This window comes from Pezoporus flaviventris, unplaced genomic scaffold (assembly GCF_033815535.1).
Source record: "Pezoporus flaviventris isolate CSIRO_AGI_PZ_B2104156 unplaced genomic scaffold, CSIRO_AGI_Pfla_v1 ptg000066l, whole genome shotgun sequence".
Taxonomy (NCBI): Eukaryota; Metazoa; Chordata; class Aves; order Psittaciformes; family Psittacidae; genus Pezoporus; species Pezoporus flaviventris.
The window spans coordinates 15,236,864-15,255,585 of record NW_026892614.1 but is presented as its reverse complement, the minus strand read 5'-3'; the positions used below and the strand labels follow the sequence as shown (position 1 = coordinate 15,255,585).

At 37.7% G+C, this 18,722-nt stretch overlaps 1 protein-coding gene across 4 annotated transcripts in view; it reads left to right on the top strand.

Moving 5' to 3' along the window:
* Positions 1-18,722, top strand: part of SMOC2 (SPARC related modular calcium binding 2) — a 140,133-nt gene that overhangs the window by 36,482 nt on the left and 84,929 nt on the right. For all 4 annotated transcript variants that reach the window (XM_061471354.1, XM_061471357.1, XM_061471353.1 and 1 more), the window contains exon 2: positions 11,276-11,447. In XM_061471354.1, coding sequence (XP_061327338.1) covers positions 11,276-11,447 — 172 coding nt within the window. The remainder of the gene's footprint in view (positions 1-11,275; positions 11,448-18,722) is intronic.

The window sequence follows — 18,722 nt, the reverse complement described above, 5'->3', positions numbered from 1 at the left end:
CTGTTAAAAAGGGGATGGGCTCTGTTAAATATTCTTCCAAATGCATGCAATGAATCCATGCAGAACTCTATCAGTGAGCTATTTTCCGCAATGAAATAGGAAAACATTTCATAGGTGCCACCCTGTCCATATTTTGTTGGTCAGTTCTACTGTATATAAACAATATCTGTAACATGGAGTAATTATATGCTTCCAACAAAAACAAACTAAGAGGATAAGATTCTCAGATTTAGTGTGATTAGAAGCCACAAATACAAAATATTGCATCAGAGACTTTGGACTCCAGAAATCTTTAGTCTTGGGTTGTAGAAATACGATGTTTAGATAAGTTCTTGGCAAGAGCTGGAATTTGCTGGACTTCAATTTTTTCACTTTGTGAGGTACAAGAAAGTCTGATTAGAATGAAATACCTGTTCTTTAGAGCTGTTTTTTTCTTTAAATCTGTTGTATTTTCTAAGTATTTAGGAAAGTTTTATCACTAAACAGTGTCTAGTCTTCCCTAGGTGTGTAGAATTGGTTCTGTTTACATTCCATTTCAAAAACACCCTCAAAATCAGTGATATAGATGATTTTTATCCAAGGATTTAAATTGACTGATATAATCTTCTTTGTGTTCTCAGCTCCACTGTATTTAGAAACAACACTGTTTTTTTTTTTTACTTCCGCAGTGCAGGATTCTCTTCCATTGTTGATTCTCCATCCACAATACAGTACGTGTGACTGTCAATACAGCTTCTTTGGGGACTTTTTTTTTTTTTTTGATGTAGCACATACTGTGGTGGGGCCTTTGCTCATGAAGTCAAATAGAAACTCTGCAACTTCTCCATCAGATCTTTTATCCCTAACAATTCCTCTTGCTATCAAGACATCTCACATGTAAGTGTCCACAATGGAAAGTGACTAATGTGTTTTACTGCCAATATGATGATTTTTTAACATTCTCTGGTATTGCTGGGTAATCCTTTAGGACAGATTTAAAAGCTACTGGTCAGCTGGTGTGTAGAAGGCAAAGAACAGCAAGGTAGATTTGTTCTGCTACAAAGAAGGCAGAGGCCACTCAAGATGTGACACAGAACTTGGAAAAACTTACTTTTTTTTTCTGGTAAATTGCCTGGTTTGGATCATGGTTTCTTGAACTCTTCCATCCACTTCTAGATACAGATGAAAAATTTTGTTTTTCACGTTTTAAGGATTTTTCTTTTGTAAATATCTTCATAATAATTAGAAATAAATGGCTTCCTAGTGACTTTTTTTCCTTGGAAAACAATGGTTTAAATTAAAGAAAAAAGGGTTTTGCCCAACATGTAAACAAACATACAAGAGTTCCAAAAAAACCCAAAGTTGGAGAAAGTAGAACTGCCAGTGGTTTGAGAAAACCACAGGCAGGTTCTTGTGTCCCTATGGAAATGTTTGATTTTTGGTTTTTTCTTTTTTTCTGGCTGGCTTGTTAAACCCTGCGTGTTCCAAATGTGTACTGTTTAACTGTTTGCTTTTAGCATGATTTCTCCTTTTAAAAGACGACAGTATTTAAACCTAGCAAGATGTTGTTTTAAGATCAACAATTTAACAAGAGCAAAATCTGCCTCCCAGACTCAGCTGCCTGCCTTCTTTCCAAGATACTTTGTTCTGAAGAAGCTGATGGCAGTGATAAATGTAAGAGAGTTAGAGCTCTGTGGTTATTGTCAGCAAGTTAGCTTTATGGGTTGGGGATTAGACCTTTGATGTCTTATCGAGTTTCTGCCCTGCGTGAATCAGTTACTTACTTGATTTAAATTATAAAAAGAAATGCTCTGTTGTGATATTGTCTCATACTGTGTCTTCGTCATTTGAGATGCCCTCAGTGTTCTTCAGTCCCCAGAAAGGGAAGGCAACCAGCCATATGGAGAGTGGCCAGTTGCCTGCTGATCGTGATAGGCATTAGAGGTGCATAGAAACTCAGATATAGAAAAGCCCTGTTCAGCAAGCCTTTCTGTCCCCCCACAAAGAGAGATTGTTCCCAAAAAGTCTGTAACACAGCATCCAATACTGTTTCACTTTAGCTTTTGAGGGGGTCTCCCTATTCCTTTAATAAATTACTTCCTTTTCACTGAGGTAAGAGGTTCTTTATGAAGTTGTCTTTATAACAGCCCCCAGTGTAATTGATGCTAGACTGGTATGGAGAGCTGGTGGCTGCTTGGACATGTGGTGTAAAGAGAGCAGAGGTGAGCTGAGAAAATCCTTTCATGATTCCAGGGAACAATGAGGATGGCAATACCTTACCCTGGAGACAACTGAGAGCATCTAGAAGCTCATTTCACAGGTTTCGCATGTGCTGCACCAGTGGGTGAAGACATTTCTGGCCTTTGTGACAAAGGTCCAACCTAATGCATCTTATTTTGAGTTATACATTATTGCTCTTAGTTTTATCTTGTTAAGCTACGCCAGGCACTTTAAGGGTATGTGTTACTATTCTTTAATCCTAAAATAGATATAGAAATGTTGATCTGGATTAGATTTTATTTGTATTTTAAAATATCATTTCAACATTTTAGAAGCCAAAATATTTTTCATGTGAGCAGCCTTTGAACAAGATTAAAAAGTAAAATGTATCCGTTCCCAAATCATAGCTGTGGTTATTAAAGACACCAACCAGACAGATTAGCTGTGTGTGAGGAAACTGGCTAACAGGACAGTTGTGCTAGCCCGCTTGTATTCTGAAAGCTGGGTCAGTACTCATGAAAAGCTTAAGTAAACTAAAGGATAATTCAATACATAGACAATGCATCCCACTGTTTCTCTGTTTATTTTCTCCCTGTGTGACTTCTGGCAACTGAGAAGAAACACTATAAATGACAGTAACCCGCCAAAGAAAAGATTATGAATAACAATACCACAAGAATGAAGGGCATAAAGTTACCAGTGACTTGGGAAAAATGCAGAACGTTGGACGCGTGACATGTGTAGAAACTAGTGGATTGTAGTATATGCAGTACAGAACACTTTCAGATAAGAAACCCTTTCAGTTTGAGTTTCAGTATAAATTTATGGTAGATTGTTTCGTACATGCATACGAAAGACAACACGTTCCTAATAAGAGTTGTCTTTTTTTGTTTTCTTAACCACATTTTTATCAGTGCTGCTTTCAGCACTCTATTTAAGAATGTCATGTTTTATATCTCAATCTGCAGTTTTATGTTCAGGCAACACATACAGCAAGCTGATACCCAAAGTTTGGACACCATTAAAGTTTTTTGATGGTACAAAATGAAAAAAAAAAGAAACCCAGCTGTTAAACTAGAATTCAAAATAATTATAATAAAAATCACAGGAACTTTTTTTTTTATCCCTGAAAAGCCAGGTAAACTTTTTTTTATGAGAGGGAAAATGTTGCAGTTTATTTGTCCTTGCTGTGGTACACTTTTATTACTTCTATATATCTACAGTATTAAATACGTGGGCTGTTTTCACCTATAGTGAATTTGTTAGGTTCAGTTTGCTAGTGTCATTGACAGTCTTTATCATGTCTTGAAAGTTAAGACCATTAGTTCATTTTTAGCTATATGGGGTGATTGCCAACAAGTTTTTCACGCATTGTTTTTGATGCTTAGACTTTACAGCTTCTGGCATGACTCATTTAGAGTAAGTGTTTTGTGCTTCCAAAAACTATATTGTAGGAGCATTCAAATGAATCATGAAAGCTTCTTCTGAAAGGATAGTTCTCTAGGCCTGAGTGCTACTCAATAGGAGCCCAAACCTGCTCCTATTGAAATCTATGTATTTACGTTAGTAGGTATTGAACCAGATCCTAGAATGCTATTTAAGAAAGCAGCCCTTCAAGAGGTATGACTGCACTTCAATGAAGCAGTGTCTCAGTGGGCATTAGAGACAGCTCTCCTGTGTGCCCCTGTAGGCGCACAGATGCTTACTGGAGATCTTTCATAAGATTATTTTTGAAATCTAGACCCGGCTTCTGTTTCAGTTGTTTGGCACTTAGAATGTTTCTTCCTCTTTCTTTTTCTTTGATACTATGGGCTGGGTTAATCTCATAGGACTTCAATCATTTGCTGGAGAGCTGTTGAGTCTCCAGTTCATAATGTGGAAGATACATTACTAGGATGCAATCCATCTTCTCCTAAGTCAAGTGAATCTTACCCTAAAGGTGCCAGTTTTTAGTTTCTCTAATCTGTGCAGCTAGCCCCACATTATGAAATCATGATCATGGCTTGCTGCCCTGGAGAGTTCTGCAGTATTGTGGCTGGAATATTTACTATTTTGTGTGAACAGGGACAAATAAACTTTCAAGAACAAATGTTAATTTTCAGATGACTGAGATAACCTCACTGAAGTCAGTAGACTGCTCATTTATCTGCTAGTGAAATATAATGGAACAATTCTGATTTACACCAAGAACATTTATCATTGAGAAGAGGCACAGAAATGTTTTGAGGTTCTTGTAAGTGCAAACTGCCTTGCCCACTACAGTAGCGGGAGTGGGCACATTCTAGCTCATCAGTATACTACTTACTTAGTCCTGTGTGTGATGTCTTTCTGTATAAATGCTTCCATGCAAACTTAACTTTAATAGTGATGTCTGGTATGTCTGGACAAAGGAGCAGGTTACAGTTTGAAGTAAATGGCTCTGGGCTTGTCCTGGAACAGTCGTGAAAGACTGGTTTGCTTCAGTGGCACAGCACAAGGTGAACTAATCTGTTAAAGATAGGTTAAGTACACTAGTTAATGCAGGCTTTTCATTTTTAATGTATCTATTGGACTGTCCTAAGTAAGCCAGTAACAAGGATAAGGAAAAATTAGGTTTTCCATATATTTCAGCACTACGGTTGAATGCTTTTCATGGCATTGGGATGAGAATAGGGTTTGTTGTATAAATGTACCTTCTGGTTCATTCCTTGGCAGAAGAGTGATGAAATAAATACTGAAAAAATGAGTGGTGTTTTAATAAAGCACTTTAACTGAGACAGATTAGCTGGTTAGAGTACTCTAAGGCAGACTGTAACATGTTCATGTTTAAACATCGTTGCCTTTGAAATATGCATGGGAATATGACTTTACAAATTATAGCCTGCATGTGTGGATATGTATACGTAATGGCGTGTGTTTGTGCATATATATGCATGAATATATATATATATATATATACACACACACATTACTATTGTCTAACTCATTTTCCCATTGTAGACAAGCCTGGAAGGAACAAAATATTCCTAGCTTGGAGACTTTCACATCTGCACTTCAGGCAGCTATCAGAAAGAAGGAGCATGCCTACATAAATCACTGTAAATCAGCACATTTTTCAACAGCATGAAGCCCTAAGCGCAGAGCCACTTTAGAGAGCACTTCTCCATAGTTTGTTCACAGACCTCCCATGCCAGCAGCGGGGAAGTCAGACCATTCTATTCAACATCTTACAGTAACCACATGCAGGATAAAGAAATTGCCTTTCAAAGCTATGGTCTGCACTAAGCTTTTCCAAGCAAAACAGCAATGTCTAGTATCCGTCTTTTCTCTTCTGCCTGTTTTTCAGGACTTTTTGGCCCTTAGCCCCCCAGGATGAGTTGTTACTCTTCTGTTCTGAGAGCAGGCTTGAGCTTACTTAATTTTAGATTCTGAAGCAGTAGTTTTCACCAGTTATAAGGGGTTCACAAAAATTAACAGAATAAAAGCCTATTGTCATATGTTTAAATATCTAGTTTCAGTGGAGGATATATAGCACTGAAAGGAAAACTGAAAGGTCCAATAAATTGAAGAAAGGTTGAAAACTTCAAACAATCCAAATCCATGAGCTTGAAGGTTTTTGTTTCCCTAGTGCACAGACTCCAACCTGATCTTACAAAGTAGGACGCAGTTTCTGTTCATAGAAGAGAAGCAGTTTATGAGTCTTCAGCTGTAGTTGGAAAAGTTATAGTAGAGCAAAGTAAAAATAGGCTTTGCATAGTTATGAGTTACGGTTTAGAGTGCAGCCTGTTTGTTAAGGATGTCTCTGCAGGACTGCAAGGAAACTTTCCTAGTTTTAAACGCCCAAATAAAAAGTAATAAGAGAGACTGGGGATCACTCCTATGCCTTGCTCAGATTAATCAGACAGTGGCTTTTGACCAAAGACAATCCACAGCTGTTCACTGTATTGTGAAATGTAGAGTAGAGCATTTCCCATTAGTGTTTAAAAGGCTGTGAGCCAGATTCAATAATTAATCTTTATGCCTCAGCCTAAGTACATCTGTTGTCAGCTTTTCCTCCAATGGGGCGTTCCCTATGACCAGACTGTGACACTGTTCTCAACTCTTCTGCTTTCTTGCACTGGCAGTTTGGCTTGTAGATGTATGTAGTTGTTGATTGTCTACCCATACACCATTTTTCTCCCAGTATACTCTGCGATCTGCTTAGGTGAAGGGAGAGTTGCTCTGCACTATACATAATGGGATCACAGATTTGTGCACTGGAAATGCACAAATGTGTATGTGACTTTTCTGAAGAGCCTTTCTGCCCTAGTGGTGATGTGGTGGCAGGATGTAGGCCAGAGGGAATGACCCTGAATCCCTGGGTAAGAGTGGATAGTGTAAAGTAAAGAGGAGATGTGTGTTATGCTATAGCAGTGAAGAAGTTAATGGTCATATTATCTTGATAAATGGTTCATTAGCACAGTAAAGAAACCATTGAATACCTGCTCTTGAGATACTGGAAAAACTCTCTTGCATCCGGACTGTCCACGGCCCAGATGTGGGACCAGGGACAAAAATGAAGCTGAAAGATACGACAGAGCAGAGAACAGAAAACAGTAGAAATAATTTTCTCCAGTATAAGCAAGGTTTCAGGTATCTGCTACTTCACATTGACAGTTCTAGTGTTAGCAAACTCCAGTAACAGAGGGATGAAAGATCACTGCGACAGCCTGTGATATAGAGGCCACATTTCAACCAGTATCAAGAGTCTTTGTTGTGTGAGATAGTGAAAGAAAATACTGTAATTCCATGATGCCTGAAACGCATGACAGTAAATAATATTTTATCATTGCTTGTATCTGTCAAGTGGGTGCATGCAGCTTATAGTGACTTTGGTTTTATTAACTGAGGTAAACTTAATAATAAAGAATTTTCCTGATATAGTTCTATTATTTTTTCTTCTCAGAAGCAGTACCTGAGAATTTAAAGCAGCGCCTAGTACGGAATAGTAGTCCTCTTGGAAATTGGGTGTTGTAAAAGTATAATGTTCTGGAAAGGCTGAAATAAATTGGAAGGTGTAAAAGTTTTTTATTATATTAAAATGTAAAGCAATTCCAGCTGAGGAGTTGTGCCTGCTAATCTGTAGCATAAGCTTCAATTTGTAGTTGAAACCAATTTTCTGAAACTTGACTAGGCTGGTTTCTGTGTTATTAGGGGCAGGAACACCTCTTTGTTAAAAGTGGTTTGCTTTTTAATAGGGTTTAGCCATAATTGTCGGTTTTTTTGGTGGTGATTCAAAATAGTTCCACCTTAGGTTGGTCAATTTTTGTTGGCTCAATATCAGTTGCTACTAGCTTTCAACAGAAATGCTGCTTTAAGCTTGCCTTTCAGTGAATCACACGTTTGTACAATGACAGACTTGTTTGTTAAATGAACATAAGGACAGAAATAGATGAGCCTGTTTCAGGGTGAGTCACCTCCTGGTACATCTAGAGTCACCTTTCTCTCTAAACTGTCCTATTTTAATCAAAAGGAGTATTTTCACAGGGAAGTGCAGCTCTAAGATATGCATCAGTATCGTCCTAGTGTCACTGACTCGGCTTGTTCCTGTTTAAACAAACAGCAGATCGTGTGAGGAATCCCTTAGCCCTAGCTTGTTTCAACATTTCTATTAGTTTTGACATTTATCAATTCCTTTGGCTATATACTTTGTCTTTATAAGTACATTTGCTAGTCAGTCTTGTATGCTGTCTTTTCTTGCAGTTTCTTGCCTTTTTATCCTTCCTGCTCCTAAATTCCTCAGTTACATAAGGTTGGTGGAAATTGTTTAAATGTACATCCCAAATTCTCCAGTGAGGTTTGGCTAACCAGCAAGCTATTTAAGTGGTTTTGTCTCCTGGGTATGTCTTCATCCTCTGCTTTTCCAGGTTGCTTGAATATCCTTGAACCCATAATTTACCCTAATAACCTCTAAGGTTTTGAAATAATAAAATACTTAAATAACATTCTTTGGATAAATGCCCATTAAAATATAGCTTTATCTGTGAACTATCACACTCTCAAGAGAGTGGATTTTGCTCCTCAGATGATTAAGGGGATTTGCTGTCTGCTGTGTTACTGTGGTTTGTCCACTGTGAGCAGGCATACCCATCTTAACTCAAGCAGCAACTCGAAACAGAAAAGATGAAGAAAGTCTGTGAGAAAAATGGGACAAAGGGTAGGCTGTTGCTGTGTGTAATTCTCCCCCCACCCCATGCCTGGGTTCAGTTCTCTGGTCTACCATGTGATTTTCTGTGGGTTATGAAGCCTTCCTGTACTTTTGAAAAATAATTCTCTGCTCAACAGGGGTGTTGCTGGGGATAAATTAAGGGTGGTAAAGTGCCTAGCCATTACACAGGGGTAGTCTCATGCACGCAGGAAGGCTGTACTCAGATCCTTACTTCACAAGATAGGAAGAGGGAGATCACTTGATGTGCCATCACCAAATCCACAGGGCATATCTGTGGCAGAACAGGGGACTGGATCCAGTTTCACTGCCAGAGGCCCCATGTGGTCTATTTTTCCTTGAAAAGTACTTTTCATAGTCTAAACCCTGACTCCTGCAGATGCCTCCAAAACAAGAAAGGGAGGCTTGGAGGACCTCGTTTGGAGGACCTCACTTGCAGGACCCCCCAACACTGCAGCTCATCAGGGCACCCTGGCATACCCTGGAGACCAACATAATGTCAAGATTGGTCACAGTTATTGAAACCTGTCTTCCCTGTTGCTCGTTTTGCAGGTAAAGGGAGATGACTTCAGTTTTGTTCTCTTCTCACTCAGACCAGCTAATTATTAATTTCTGTTAGGAAAAATGACCTGAAAAATAGCTCCAAAATGGGAAAGAGAATGTCTCTTTTGGAGCTGTATAGCTACATGCCAGGATGAAAGTTTTGGGGTTTGTGTGTAATTTGAGTAATTTGTGAGTTATTTGCTTCTGAAACTAATTATTGTTAAAAATGAAAAATTACTAAATATGTCAGGAAAAGGAAACTTTCCTTTTTATGTTACTGCACCAGTAAAATATAAAAATTCTGGTCAAAATCCAACCATATGACTATCATTTTAAAATGATACCTTTGAGATTGTCGCTTCAATTTTAGACATGCTCTTCAGAAAGACATCTGTATTGTCTCACGTCAAGTGATAGGAAATGCAAATAGACCACAGTTTAAGTACGAAGATTACAGAGATTTATGCCTCTCTTTATACTTTATTTTTCTTTTTTTTTCCCCTAATAACATGCAGGGAAACTATAGCAAATGTTTTCTTATTTTTTTTAACTTACACTACTCTTTCCTGCTCAAATACTGATCTTTGTCCTCTTTTTTTTGCTTCAGTTTCTAACATGAAGTTCAAAATTTTCTGTAGCCGAGGTTTATGGTAATGAACAGCAGCAATAAAACATGTGCTTCAACTGGATGATGACCTTTTCTTAAATACCTCTTAATGTTTAGGAGAACTGCTATCTCCTGGTGTAAGCTATATACCTTACTTAATTTTGTGCTTATTCAGAAACAGTAAAATGATAGAGAAATTTATCTGATGACAGGGGAAGTTTAGATTGGATATAAGGAGGAAATTCTTTCCTGTTAGGGTGGTGAGGCACTGGAATAGGTTGCCCAGGGAGGTTGTGAACGCTCCATCCCTGGCAGTGTTCAAGACCAGATTGGACGAAGCCTTGGGTGATACGATTTAGTGTGAGGTGTCCCTGGCCATGGCAGGGTGGTTGGAACTTGATGATCTTAAAGTCCTTTCCAACCCTAACTATTCTACGATTCTATGATTCTATGACTTGAGTTCATCTCCTCCCAAGTTCCCACTTTTCAGGAGCTCAGAAGATAAAGTACTATCTTTGTTTTTGGCTGGCAAGCAGAGACATCAGAACCAATTATGGTTTTGGCAGTATGTTTCCGGGTAAGTAGCTCCTGCTTTTCACAGTGCCAAAAAAGATGCCAAAATCATGAGCCTTGCCTGCAGTCGTGGGGGTGGAGAGATGAATAGTTAGAGCAAGTTCAGTGTGACTTTGCGGCACAACGAGAAAGGGGAGCATCTTTTGATGGCAACAGATTACTTCTGTCTTCCTATACACACTTACTGGATTCTGGAGGAGATGAAATGGAATTTCTGAGAAAGAGAGAAAACTGTTTCTGATACAAGAAGGCCAGTTCTTGGCCACCTGGGCACAAGTTGGTTCACATTCAGGTGGCTGTTGACCAACACACCCATGTCCTTTTTTGCCAGGCAGCTTTCCAGCTGCTCTTTCCCCAAATTCTATAGATTTGCATGTGATTGTTGTGATCTACATACAGGACACCATCCTGCATGTTGTAAGAATGGTCTCACAGGAAAAACTGCAAGCTTATAACCTTTCCCTCTTCAATCTTGGCATGTATTTTTATAGACAAACATATGCACAAGTACAAATATTTCTATAAAATATATCTGAAAACTTTTTTTTTTAGTTTTGTTGAGGAGTCTTTAGATTTTAAATATAAGCATTGCAAGAATAAATAATCTGTTGTGTTTCACAAGGTGCTTACATGCTTACGTCTTACATCACTGTTTTTTTTCTTCAGACCTTTTACACTGAGGCCACTGGAGACATTATGGGTATAATTTTAGATAAGTAATGATGTCCAAAATCCCATTTGGATCTTAGAACATATTTTTCAGCTTGTTATTATAGACTTATTAATGCATAACAACTAATAAAATAGTCAAGTTTCCATTGCTCTCATTTTTGTTGTGGAGAATGTTTCTGCCATCACCATTTTTACTCTAAAGACTCCAAGCTGCTGTTTCCAGCTTCATAATGGGTGAAGAAGATTCAGATATTTCCTAAGTGCAATAGTGGTTTTAGTATATGTTAGAGAAATGTTGCAGTCACTGAATTCAGTGCAGCAGCTGAATAATCAGAGGTGTGAACTAGCTAGTATTTGAATAGGCTAAAAAGGCTGAGCTTTCTTTTCAGTTTTGGGTAATATTTGTATGTCTTCCTTGGGGAAGGGGATCACAGAGCACTCTTCACACGGGAATAGCATTCCTACAGCTTTTTTTTCTTTTTTGTTTTTTCTTCCAGTTTTTGAGAGTGGACCAAGACAAAGACAGAGAGTGCAGCCTGGACTGTGCAGGTTCCCCTCAGAAATCACTCTGTGCATCTGATGGAAGAACTTTCCTGTCCCGGTGTGAATTTCAGAGAGCAAAATGCAAAGACCCTCAGCTGGAAATAGCCTACCGGGGCAACTGCAAAGGTGAGCAAATCAAAGTTTCTCTTGACCATAATGAAAAATAATAGACTTAAAATAGTTTCTGAAAATATTTGTATATTGCAAACTAGGAGTGCTGTGCGGGAAAAACTTTCTAAAAGGAAGTAGGTTGAAATCCATCCTGTTGATTTACATAAAGGTAAATTGACCTTTATCAATCAGAAAAAATACTACTTCCCCACCCCTTTACAGTATAAAAAGTCCCTTTTAAGGAAATTTCAAGTTTAGGTCCTTCTTCTAAAGGACCATTGTCATTAGGAGACTTAGAGTAACTCGTACAGTTATCTGCAGAGGTTTCTTGTCTGTTGCAGTTCGGTATTTGGAGATGCTTAGATTCAGTCTTGTGTTTTCTAACTGCAACCATTTAGTTTGTGAGGGGTAAAAAAAAAGAAAGTTTTTTAATACTTAGAGCCCTTACAGGCCATTTCTGCCTACATAATCTACTCTTTTACTTCTGATGTCTGTTTGGAGAAACTGTGTGATATGCAACCCTGGCACTTCAGATCCAATATTTGTAAAGTATTCATAGTTAAATCTTTTCACTTTTCAAGTAGCCTGGTGCTAGAGAACACAGTTCCTTGCTGAAGTGTAGGGTGATTCACAACACAATGATCTTCTTTCTAAAATGTAAGAATAGCAGTGGTCATAAAGATTTACTTTCCCTTTCTTTCTTTCCAAAAGAGGGGTGGGATGGGTTGCGAGAAAACACCAGGGACCACACATATTCGACCTCTAGGAGGCAATTTTCCACATCATCTCTCTCCAGCTCCAGCAAACCTCTGAAGCATCAAGACTGCTTCAAAGAGATGTTCTGTCTTTGCCTAGATGAAACACTATGCTCATTCTTCAGCCCTTTCATAATAAGCCATTGTATTACCTGATGGATCTATTTACTTTTGCAGACAAGGATAGCGTAGTGAAGCTACCTGAGCCAAAGCTTTTGTTACACTCATGAACAACAGAGAGAATTCTTGTGCACTCTGCATTTGTTAATTTTATGCATGAGAGCATTATACACTTTTACAGAAATTGGTTTAACTGTTTTTCTTTATTGCTTTTTCCTCTTACCATACTGACAATATCATCTGCAAGAAATTTTTTCTATAAAGATACATTGAATTCCCTTACTGAAGGTGTCCTTGGTGATGGTGGCAAATTTTTCTGCAATATACAACTAGTATTTGGAGAGCTGCTCATTAGCTGTTTACTAATAGTATGTTGATACAATTGCAGACTTGGAATTGGACACCTTAAGCAACATAAGTGTTGCTAATAGCAAGTATACATCATGCCCTCATCAGTCAGATGTTTTTAACCTTTCAATTAAATGAAGGGAAGCATCACTCTAGTATTTAAAGATGTTTTTTCTTTTGATTTATAGACACATGATTGCCCATAATATACTTGGTCAATACCAGCAAGAGACCAGTGCTCTTTCATAGTATTTCTTACTCAATCAAAGCATCCTTAAATTTTGAAGTGACCAGTGTCTTAATTCCTACCTATGGCTCAAATCACCAGAAATATTTCAGGCTGTAAAAACAAGGTTTAGAGAATAAAAAGACGATTTGTTGGCCTAGCTGCAAGTCTCAGTTTTAGCATTTCTAGGGCTACTTTTGATAGTCCTATCAAATATTCTTCTTGAAAGAGCTAAGAAAGTCCTCAGATTAAGACCTCTTTTTAGTCAGCTGCTTTTGAGTGGTGAAATTTGTTGTTACAGGTGATATTTGAAGAAAGAGCAGAGGTTTATTTTAGTAGGGCTAGCCAAAAAGTGATGGTTCCATTTCAGGGCAACTTTCAAGGTTTAAGAATTTGCTTTCTTTAGCAAATCCTTTTGGAAGTGTTCATCTGTCCCCCTAAAAAAAACCAGACTTTGCTCCATCAAAACACTGGATTTAAAGCAAGTTTTGATGTTGCTAATCCAAGAAAAAGGGAAAGAAATATTCATGTTTGCATGCAGAAGTTATGAAGGGGAAAAAGAAATAATTCCTGGTACAGGATTCACAACTTCAAATCTGTGCCTGATAGTCATCAACCATTGATCAGAAAGGGCATTCTTAAGTCTGTGTCTGTCTTGCTCTGTCTTCTTCACAGGTAAAAATCCCTCTTCACAAAAATCTTGTATGAAAATTAAATACTTCCATGTATCTTTTTAATTAGTTGAAAACAGCGACCAACTTCTTGTTCGATTCAGTCTATTTGCTAGAAATCTAAACACTGACAGTTTATGTCAATGACTTTTTGGAATAACTGAGTCAATTTCTTCATATATTTTTTCTGTTTATATATTAAATTTTCTGTATTTTATATAGAAATTATATATAATTTTCTATCATTTTATCTTTGTTGTTTATATATTCAGAGCTATGTTTTCTTTTTACATCCATAGGGGTGTTTGAAACACCACCAGACAGACGGCTTCTTTCCTTTTTTTTTCTGAGAAAGCCAAATTTAGCTTGACTATCTTTTCTCCTCCTCACCTATACTGAGCATTTGTCTCACTTGTTTGATTATGATCACTTAAATACTAAAATTAAAAGGGGATAATTTGCCTTAAATATGCTTGCTTTCCTTTCTTAATTCAAGTTTGATTCACAGCAATAATGCTCAGCCCAGGTAATTCTTTAGCATTGCAAAGGAAACCACTTGACGATCTTGGATCTTGACAGCTAACTGGCAGAACTTAAACTGTTTTATTTTTCTCACACTCATTTTTTTTTATATAATCCATTGCTAAGATTGGAAATGTTGTGAGAAGCTACAATCTCATAAAATTTCCAGCCTCTTTTTGCAGTTCCCAAATAATCTGTGTGTACTGTAGGTGAGCATCCAAACTTTGAATGCTTTTCCAAACAAAATCTAAACTGGAGATTTGCCACTTGGTTGACACAGATGTTTACTGTGCAACAAGGTTATGAATCTAATAAATAATATTTCTCAACTGTCAACATACATTTATTTGTGTTAGGGGAACTGTTAAAATATCACCTGTGATGGGGATCCACTACACACATGCAAATGCTTCACAGTAAATCTGGCCCAGCATAGCCAAACAAACAAAGCATACAAGAAGTGGAAAAGCAATGTGATTGCTTTTAAACTGGCCAGAAAGACACAGAGGCTATGTCTGTGCTAATTAATTAAGAAGTGCCAGAGCACAGTGTGACTGCGTACACCTGTAAGCTGGTAGATTGCACAAAGCCATCTTCTTTTAGGGATTTAAGGCAGTTCAACCTGAGAACTGAACCTACCTGCTCTTACAGTACTGCCCTTATACATGCCAGGATCAGTCTATTCCTATGACTAGTACAAACTCATGTATGAGGCCTTTAGCACTTAGCCTTGTTCCCTAAACTACAGCTGGTGAGAACGGGATGGGAGAGCTTTAGATGTCACACAGGAAGCCTTTGCAAGCTACAGAACTGACCCTTTGATACTCTTTGTTAGTGCATGCAAAAAGTACAGTTTGAAATTTCTAATTCTTGAAAATAGGACCAACCATGCGGAAGAAACGTGTCTACAAAAAATAAAAAAAAAGAAAATAAAAAGAAGGAAAAACCTTATTCTAAAAAGTAAAGAACCTTCTTCTAATTTATATACCTGAACGATGCATTTGCCCATTATGAGTAGGAAGTATTGCTCAGCACTGCAGTTTCCTGTAGGGCCAGTAGCTGTGGTTTTACACTTAATAGGGATTTTACATGATTTGGAAGATGGTATGGGTTACTCGAAAAGGCTTGTATGAAAACTGAAATGCACAAAACATCATCTAAAAGTGTCTTCCCCAGCAGAAATGGGAGAGGCATTGGTAAGTGAAGATCTTGTTTATCTTAGAAATGTGACACTGAATGTCTGTCACAAATCATGACAGATGTGATTATCTGAAACAAGTTATTTTGCTTTTTCTTATGGAGCACCTTGTACATATCAAATGAAGAATTCTGCCATTTTTTTTTAACTGTTCAGAATTGCTCTGTAAAATTCAGTCTTCTTGCTATAGAATGAGGTTGCACACAGAATATTCAAATTTTCTATTGCCATGAAAATACTACATTATTAAAAAAAACAAAACACCAAAAACAAACCAGAAAGAGAATGCTTCAACTCATTTCTGCAGACTTCTGTAAATTTTACTGCTGCTGAAATCTGTCAGGTTTGTTACCTGACACTTCACTACTCAGCCAGTACCTTCACTACTCAGCCAGGTTTTTCACATGAACTTTGAAAATATAAATTCATATTTTTCCTGTAGCAGCTTTCAAACAATTTTAAGCTTTTAAGCATAGTTTACTGTGACAATAAATAACATGTATTAGCTTTGAAAGATAAAATGATGATGCTGGGTGTTGCTGAGTGGGATCGAAGGATTTTTCAATGAAACCATGCATTGTTTTTGAAATGACAGTGAGCCTTAGTCCTAGCTAGGTTAGTGGAGGATTTGGGAAGATTATGGGACTAATGGATTTTTTTTTCGGAATCTAATATCTTTGAATAACTCCATTCTCATTGGACAGGTTTTTTTCTCTCATCTCAGTAACTTCAGGTCTCTAGTGTAGAAAGTCTGCTAGCAGATTGCGTCTTGTTCAATGTGAGCAATATCTGGAATGGGAATGTCTAGTGGAGGGAACACAGGTTTTCTGTAGTGCATCACAAAGCAGACAGTGTCTGGTGGACCGTAGCAATTAATTTGCAGTTTTGCTAATGGTGTACGGGTGAATTGGAAGAGGTGGCACTGTTGTTCATCTGGGGTAGTCTGAACTTCATTTAAGTATTTGAACTCCTTGTGAATGCTGAGATTTAAGTAACTTCTCAGGAGGAAGCTGAAGAGCGTGTGCAATTCTGTGACTGAATTTTGGCTTTCTGGCTACTGGGAATGTTTCATCTGAACTACAAAGCCTCTGTTTCCCATGAAGGTGTCCTACATAGAGGAGGAGTTTCTATTAATGTAACTAAAGTTTGCCTTGAAAGTGGTCTGCAAGTTTTGCAGAGTAATACACTTGAAAATAACCATTTTTTAGTATTTGCAGAAGTCGCCCCATCAGGGACTTGCTGCTTCATGAACTCACCAAGAAGAGCTGTCACACAGAGTAGTGTCATTGCTATAGCTGTCACACAGAGTAGTGTCATTGCTATTCTACAACGACGTAAATCCCTTTTCTCCATTGGAAACCCTAGATAGTTCATGTTTAGCTTAATTCATTTACAGTATCTTAAAGACCCTGGCTGTTTAAAAATGTCATTCTTTTATAGGCTATCATAGACATAACAAAAAGTGCTATCTTCATTCTCACAATTCACATAAGGAACTGAACTACATTAAAATATGAGTGGAATTTCCCATAAAGAGGTATTTTGCTGTTTGCTATTTACTTTCCTTAGAAAAGAAACGCTCAGCATTTCTTTCATTAAAATGGGGCTTTTGGCAATAGTGAAAATTTCACTAATTTGAATGATTAGTACAATGAGATAATGAATTAATTAAGGACATGTTTAAATAATTTGAAACAATATGAATTAAGCTACCTTTCTGCCCTTGGAGAAACACGCTGATGTCATTTTTCCTTTTGTGCAGAGAAAGGAGGTACCACTGTGCAGTAGTTCTTTTGGGCTGGTAAATTAATCTCCATCCTGTAATCTATCCATCTAAGCATCTTCTGGGGAAATGTTGCTTTCACCTTTTAGCTACAGCACTGGGTTGTAAATGCTGGACATATTTTCTGAGTGCACACCTTATCCTGTATTCTTAAGGCTTGAGGTTTCCCTCAAGCTCAGGTTTGCCTGTGAGCTGGGTGTGAGCTCAATGTATGGTCGCACTGCCTGAGCATGTCCCTTAGGTCAATGTATATGGGCAGGGCTATTGGCTTGGCCAGGCCACCTGCTGCCTGGCAGAATATGCTCCCGAGATGTTTCCTTTGGAGAGAGAAAGATGTAGTGAGTAGGTTTGGTACTTTTCCTAGCTGAAAGGAGTGAAAGTGGGACTGGACCAAGGTATCAGTTTATAAAGTAATCCTGAACACACTGAGAGCTTGCAAAATCTGCAGACTGAAAGAAGAACGTTTTTACTTGTCCTCACTCTTATGAGGAAAAAGAAAATGTAAAAGCAAACCCAAACCAAAAACAAAAAGAAAGGGATGCTGGGAAAAAAATGATTACTTTTTATGAAAAAAAAAAATCTGGGAGCTGTCTCCTTTTTCAGACATATTTTCTTGCTGCAGACACTATGTTTAATCTGTAGGATGACTGCACATTTCCCCACTGTAATTCTGGCAATCCTGATAAAAACACTGTTCAGTCTCACCCTCAGTTTGGTTTTGAGTTTTCATTTATACTATGTGTCAAGCTGTTATGTATCAAGCCACTGTAGTAAAAATGTTAATTTGAGGAAGAAGATACTCAAAATCTTGGTGAACAAAAGATACCTCTATATGGAGATTATAATTTATGTAGTCTCTGAAAGCAAGAGGAGTTGGTTTCTGATTATACTTTCTGGTAGGAATTTGTTGCAGGTAGACATAGTTTGTTTGGAATATTTTTGTGGAATATCCTTTGCTCTTTTTAATGTATCTACTGGAACATAGGACAACTAACACTGAAATAGCATCCACAGTTTGCTGGAGGTGAAATTTATCTCTCTTTAAAATACTTAATTTTTCTTTATAATATTTCTTCAAGCATAATATACCAAAGCTAGGCTGCAGAGAAACAAAGCATATAGGATCATTTTTAGGTAAAAAAAAAAAAGGTATCTTTTTAGAATCAGATATGCAGTACTGTGATTGTATGAAAGTAATCTTGCTCTGCTCAGAAAGCCTGGTTTGGCCTTTGGTATGTAAAAAGTCAGAAAGCTGTAGCTTTAGTTTTTCTTGCAAATATTTGATTCAGTTCTAGTCAGACTGTATCTCTCCAAATATGACTCTTAGCAAATAGAGAGAAATATTATTGTGCCAAGAAGGAATTCAGCACAACATTCTTTATTTTATCTTAAAGCTTAGCTATCTAAATTGCTGGGTGGTTGCAAAATGGGTGTGTGTGGGGGGGTGGTGAACCAAAAAAACAACAAAGAAACCCCACACTGCTTGTTAGATGCCAGTAGAGGAGAGTTGAGGCTAAGATTGTTCAGTTGTTTTGTTTGAATCCAGAAAGCAGCAATAAAAATAAATAGTGAAAGAGTTGGCCAGCCCTTGTCATGAAGCAGCAAGTCTATTTTATGGCTGGCAGGCTAAATGTCTGCACTGACATCCTTTCCAGCCCAAGAGGCTA